General features: G+C 47.7%; 1 protein-coding gene across 1 annotated transcript in view; it reads left to right on the top strand.

Annotated features, from left to right (window-relative positions):
- Positions 1–458: 458 nt before the first annotated feature.
- PGM2L1 (phosphoglucomutase 2-like 1) overlaps positions 459–6,340 on the top strand; it is a gene marked incomplete at both ends in the record, with an annotated part of 50,184 nt that continues 44,302 nt past the window's right edge. Inside the window, one exon of the mRNA XM_015416615.1 lies at positions 459–626. Within this exon, the coding sequence (XP_015272101.1) occupies positions 459–626 (168 nt within the window). The remainder of the gene's footprint in view (positions 627–6,340) is intronic.

The raw sequence follows: 6,340 nt of genomic DNA, 5'->3' as shown, positions 1-6,340 counted from the left end.
ACGTGCTGACTATCACTCTGTTTCCTGATCATTCGATGCATCGAACCCACTGCACAACAACAGGGCAAGGCCTTTTCGGCTGTGGCCCCCAAAGCCCGGAATACCCTTCCTGTGGAGATCACTGGGGGTTCTTCTGTTGTTTTCAGTTTTTAAATTGAAGACTGTTGCCGGTGTCTTTATTGATTTTGCTGGTTATGTTCGCTTTCACGGCTGTTTCTTTTGCGCGCGCGTGCGCCTTTTGTTTTTTGTCACATGTTGTGGATGTTAAGGTTATTGTATTCCATTTTGTGAATCCATGCAGATGAAAAGAAGTGTGTACGTGGTAGGTTATAAACGTCAGAATAATTAAATTTCTGGGTTCTTATTTACCACACCCGTTTGCTGGAGTGGGGGTGGTAATGGTCAAGATTGTTCATCTCTGTGATTCTAAAAGTTATCAATATTTTATTCTCTTTCAGAATCCCAAAACAAAAGAGCAAATTGAAAATCTGCTGCGAAATGGGAGGAATAAAGAGCTCCGGGACCGCCTGTGCCGCAGACTTACGTTTGGGACTGCCGGGTTGCGCTCTGCCATGGGGGCCGGTTTTTGCTACATCAACGACCTGACTGTGATTCAGTCTACGCAGGTGAGTTCCGGAGAGCATCGCGCAGGTGGTGTAGACTCCCGGTAATGAGCAGTGACCCGCCCAAGACACGTGCTGCTAGCCATCCCTCAAAATGTTGCCAGTGTGGTGTAGAGGTTAAGAGTGACGGGCTAATATCCCCACTCGTGCCATGGAAGCTTGCTGGGTGACCTTGGGCCAGTCACACGCTCTCCGCCTAACCTGCCTCACAGGGTTGTCAGGAGCACTGTTCCCTCTAAGCTGAGTTAGTGTGAGCTAGCTTACAATTTTTTAGCCTCCGGCTCACCCATTTCTGTCTTCGCTCAGGAAGGATGTGGCTCCGGAGCAGACTGATTTATGCAGCGGCCAAATGGCTCAGTCACAAGCAGTGTTCCCTCTAAGCCGAGTTAGTTTGAGCTAGCTCACACCTTTTTAGCCCCCTGCTCACCCATTTCTGTCTTAGCTCAGGAAGGATGTGGCTCCGGAGCAAACTAATGTATGCAGCAGCCAAATCGCTCGCTTGCAACTTTTAATGCCAGGAGCTCACAAAGTAGAATTTTTGCTCACAGGACTCCACAGCTTAGAGGGAGTCTTGGTCGGGAGGAGGATGAAATGGAGGAGAGGCGAATGATGTTGGCTGCTTTGGGGCCCCCCAATTGGGGAGAAAGGTGGGATACAAATGAATTAAATAGATAAAACATTGCAGCCCTGTTTTAAAAAGTAAAACTTCTCGCTTCCCTGCGTGGGAGTTGCCCTGCTGGGAGCAAAAGCTACATAACGGTTTAGGCCAGGAAACGAAACGTTTTTCGCTTGCTTAAGTCTGCACGGGCAGTTTGGGGCAATTGTAATTCGCAGGGTCCATTGGACCAATTTGCTAAAACGCAGGGGTCATTCTGTAGAAAAAGCGGTGCAGGAACTCACTAGCATAACTCATTAGCATAACATTTGCATAGGTCACGCCCCCTGACATCACCGGAAGTGTGTCAGAAGGCAACACTCACTGCTCAGGCTCCACGGGACTGTTTTGGGTTGCTAGCTATTGGGGGGGAACGTGCAGATCTGTCCTCGCAGAGGAGGGAGAGCTTGTAGCTGAATAAAACTTGGTCTTAAAGGTGCCACTGGACTGTTTTGGACCAGAGGGCCGGGGAGGCTCTGCAGCTTACCTGGCTGCTTCTTGCTCTGACTGAGGCTGCTGGGAGCAGTGGGTGGGTCTTGTTGCATGTGCCCGCCCCCTGGGCTCTTTACTGCCGGAGCTCTGCTCCTGTGTGCTCCTGCAGGAAATGACCCCTGCTTAATTTAAACCCATTGTTGCGAGTCCTCTCCTCGGCTGCTAACAGGAACAACTCCCTGCCCTCCTCTAAGTGTTGTTCTAGTTGTTCAGTCACACAGTCGAGTCCTACTCTTTGTGACCCCATGGACCACATCACGCCAGGCCCTCCTGTCTTCCGCCGTCCTCTGGAGTTTGCTTAATTTCACGTCCATTGCATGGATAACACTGTCTAACCTTCTCACCCTTTGCCGCCCCCTTCTTCTTTGACCTTCAGTCTTTCCCAGCCTCAGGGTCTTCTCCAGTGAGTGCTCCCTTCTCATTTGGCGGCCAAAGTATTTGAGCTTCAGCTTCAGTCTCTGGCCTTCCAGGGAACAGTCAGGGTTGATTTCTAAGTGGCAGCCCTTCAAAGACTTCAAGAGAGCAATCGTGTCCCCCCTCAACCTTCTCTTCTCCAGACTGGACATTCCCAAGTCCCTCAGCCTTTCTTCTTAGGGCTTGGTCTCCAGGCCCCCGGATCATCCTCGTTGCTCCATTCAGTCCACCTCCTTTTTGAAATGAGGCTCTGCTCCCAGTCTGGTGGAACACTCTTCCAGATGAGATCTGGGCCCAGCGGGACCTAACGCAGTTCCACGGGGCCTGCAAAACAGAAATGTTCCGCCAGGCATACGGTTGAGGCAGTGAAGTCTCCACCTAATTTGGCTTCCCCCAGTCCTCTCCCCCATCCCTCCATCCATTGCATTGTGTTGCAGCTTTTTACAGACACACAGCTTGCACAACCTCTCCTAGATAAACTTTATCTGCACCTGTATCGCCGTCTGCTTTTCTTTTGATTGTGATTATGTTAAATTGTTTTAATAATTAACCATGATACCGGTTTTAACCTATTGTTACCTGCCCTGAGCGTCGCAGTGTGGGGCAGGATGGGTTAGAAGTCTAAATAAATAAATAAATACATTTAAAAAAATGGCTGCCATCAGGCCAGAAGTCAGGAAAATGGCACCGTTGTGGGTGGAAAAACTGAACAAATGTGCACTTTGCTGTCCAAGTAGTGCCAGTTTGGTGTAGTGGTTAGGAGCGCAGACTGTAATCTGGGAGAACCGGGTTTGATTCCCCACTCCTCCACATGCAGCCAGCTGGGTGACCTTGGGCAAGCTGCAGTTCTCTCAGAGCTGTTCTCGCAACAGTAGTTCTCAAAGAGCTCTCTCAGCCCCGCCTACCTTACAGGGTGTGTTGTGTGTTGTGGGGAGGAGGAGGAGATTGGAGGGCATCCAGGATGGTGAGAGGGTTTGAATCCAAGTCTTAGGAGGAAAGGCTGAAAGAGTCGGGTATGTTTAGCCTGGGAAAGAGAAGGCTTAGAGGGGACACGATTGCAGTCTTCAAGTATCTGAAGGGCTGTCATGTAGAAGATGGAGCAGATCTATTCTCTCTTGCTCCGGATTGCAAGACTAGATCTAATGGGTGGAAATTACAAGGGAGTCGTTACCGGCTAAATATCAGGAGAAACTTCCTAACTGTAAGAGTGGTTGAGCAGTGGAACAGTCTGCCTCGGGAGGTCAGCTGCGAGTGGAGGAGTGGGGAATCAAACCCGGCTCTCCCAGATTAGAGTCCGGGCACTTAACCACTACTCCAAACTGGCTCTGAGATTTCGATTGAAGGGCGGTGTATAAATCCAACTCTTCTTCTTCTTCAAAGGTGTTCGAGATTGGTCTTTCCAAAAAAGATCACATCCAATCAGGTTTAGAAATGATTGCAGCTCATTGGGGTGGGAACATGGAACCAGAATGAATAGAGGACATCGTTAGGTGCATGAAAACAGTGATGCAGTAAGGAAGCCAAGGCAGAGGGACACATCTGTGTGGAAACAGCCCAACTGGATTCGTGTCTGCTGCCATTTATGTGGAAGAATCTCAAAAGCTATTGTACAACCTTTAATAATAGTCCTCCTCTGTTAAATAAAAGTTTCAAAAGGGAGGACTCCTTAAAGTCTCTTTATAACATGTGCTTGTGTCTTCCTCCAACAGAGTGGAGGACCATCTTCTGGGTATGTTGTAGGTATGTAGGGCTATCTCTCAGCTATGCTCCTGCAGAGTGTAGGGGGTTGGACTGGATGACCTGCAAGGTCCCTTCCAACTCTAACGTTCTATGATTCTGTGATTCTATGATTTATACTCCGTCCTTCACTCAGAGTCTCAGAGCTGCTTACAAACTCCGTTCCCTTCCCCTCCCCACAACAGACACCCTTCAAGCCTCCTCCAAAGTGAAAAGCACGTTCAGTCACTCTTTAGCCTTGCAAAAATCATCTTGGAGATGAGTTTTGATATTTTCGATTAAGATGATTTATTATATATGTAGAAATTATTGTAAAAATATTTTTCAAAAAATATAAAATTATTTGTGATATGTTATAATCATCTGTGCATGGTACTTGTTGTATGTTGGTTTTCCTACTTGTTTGGTTTTGTGTATTGCCATTTATGTGGAGCAGTTTCCCATGTACTGCCTTTGTGACCCTCTATATCTTGGCTTGGTTGGTGTCACCCATACTTTCCGGGGAGGGTCTTTTTTGGTTTGTGCTGTTTGGCGCACAAGGCATGCAAAAACTGCGATTCTCCCGTTTGCGCGAGCAAACTCTTTTGTGGCCCTAATGGACTAAGATGCTAAAAACCTTCAAGTCAGCATTAGGAATGAATAAGGCAGGTTTTTTTTTCCAAAAGGTTTACACGAGAAATCATAAAAAGGGGGTCTGTGAGCAAGGCTGCTCGACATGCTTAGAAATGCTCTGTCAAAAATATGCTCAAAACATTTGAACTGGGCGTAGTGCAGCCAGCTTTTAAGGAGCGAAGGGACTGTCTTAAGGGCCTGCCAAGGAAGGAAACGTCTCTTTTCACTTTTGACTTGTGCGCTCTATTGACTTTGGAGCTGTTCACGCTCTCCCAGCCTGGGTAGCACGTGCAGGCTTTGTGTTTTGGTCTGCTGGAAGCCGGGGGAAACTTTGGATTGGCTGAATAGCAATGCACATTCTTGGCAGCTTCAGCTGAGACACTGGGGAATTTCGGCCAGTGTTGTTTTGCCCGTTCTGTGGGTTACGTCCCATACCGTTTGTTGACATGAAACACTATTTTTGGCCACTTTGCAGTCATGATCGGGATGTGGGTGAAACCAGTTCTGCTCCTGAACTGGAATGCTTATTTTTAACAGATGCTTGCTGGTTATATTGTACCAGCTTTTTTTAACTTCAGATCCATATTTTCACCGGGACTAAGGCAACTGCCAACCTAGCAGTTCGAAAGCAAGAAATTGCAAGTAGATAAATAGGTACCACTTTGGTGGGAAGGGAACAGCATTCCGTGCGCCTTGGGGTTTAGTCATGCCAGCCACATGACCACGGAAATGTCTTCGGTCAGCGCTGGCTCTTCGGCTTTGAAACGGAGATGAGCACCGCATCCCTAGAGTCGGATTTGACTGGCTTTTGAGCAAGGGAACCTTTACCTTTACTTTAAGGCAAAGAATGGTAAATCCAGAAAAGCTGGAAGGAGTACAGAGGAGGGAAACCAAGATGATTACGAGGTTGGAGCCCTGTGAGGAATGGCTGAAAGAGTCTGGGACTTTTCTGTTTAGAAAACAGACGACTGAGGTGGGACAGTGTTCCCTCTATGCTGAGTTAGTGTGAGCCAGCTCACAGTTTTTTAGCCTCCGGCTCACACATTTCTGTCTTCGCTCAGGAAGGATGGCTCCAGAGCAAACTAATTGATGCAGTAGCCAAATCGCTGGCTCACAGCTTTAAGGCCCGTAGCTCACCAAGTAGAATTTTTGCTCACAAGAATGTGCCCACAGGATGTCAAGCACTGCAGCAGAGTCTGTAGCACTGGACACAACGAAGGAGATTGGGAGACCAGTTGCTGCTGGAGTTGGGCTTCCAGAGAACTCCACACACACACTGCCATGTGTTTTGTAGAAGGAAGGCATGATTGATTTACTGCAGGTGTTTCCTGCCTTCCTGCAGTCATGGAAGTCAAGATGGCTTGTGTCGGATTTTCAGGTGGTCTTCCATTCGGGAATCAATCAGCTCCCAAACTATTCAGATTCAGCAAGATTTCTGTACTGTGTGTCCTCCAACCATCCCTTACTTAAACACAGAAAGTGCGGAGGCAACTGACCGTGTGCTCATCTGCTTCCCTTGCTGTCTTCTGCTGTAGTATTAATTTCAGTGTGCAGACATGTTGGTCGGCAGTAGAACATAGAATCATAGAGCTGGAAGGGACCTCCACGGTCATCTAGTCCAACCCCCTGCACAATGCAGGAAATACACAAATACCTCCTGTAATGATTCCATGTTTTGGTGTGTGTGTTCCTTTAAATGTTTAGTTTGACTGCAGTAATTTATGGAGAGTGATAGAGGGAGACAAGTGTATTTTGATTGGCTGATGACTGAGAGTGTGGGAGGAGATGTTCTGAGAGGAATCTGTGT

This window comes from Gekko japonicus, unplaced genomic scaffold, assembly GCF_001447785.1.
Source record: "Gekko japonicus isolate JY-2015 unplaced genomic scaffold, Gekko_japonicus_V1.1 scaffold4591, whole genome shotgun sequence".
In the NCBI taxonomy this organism is placed as follows: domain Eukaryota; kingdom Metazoa; phylum Chordata; class Lepidosauria; order Squamata; family Gekkonidae; genus Gekko; species Gekko japonicus.
Note: the sequence above shows the minus strand (reverse complement) of the source record. Positions and strands in the feature narration are given on the sequence as shown.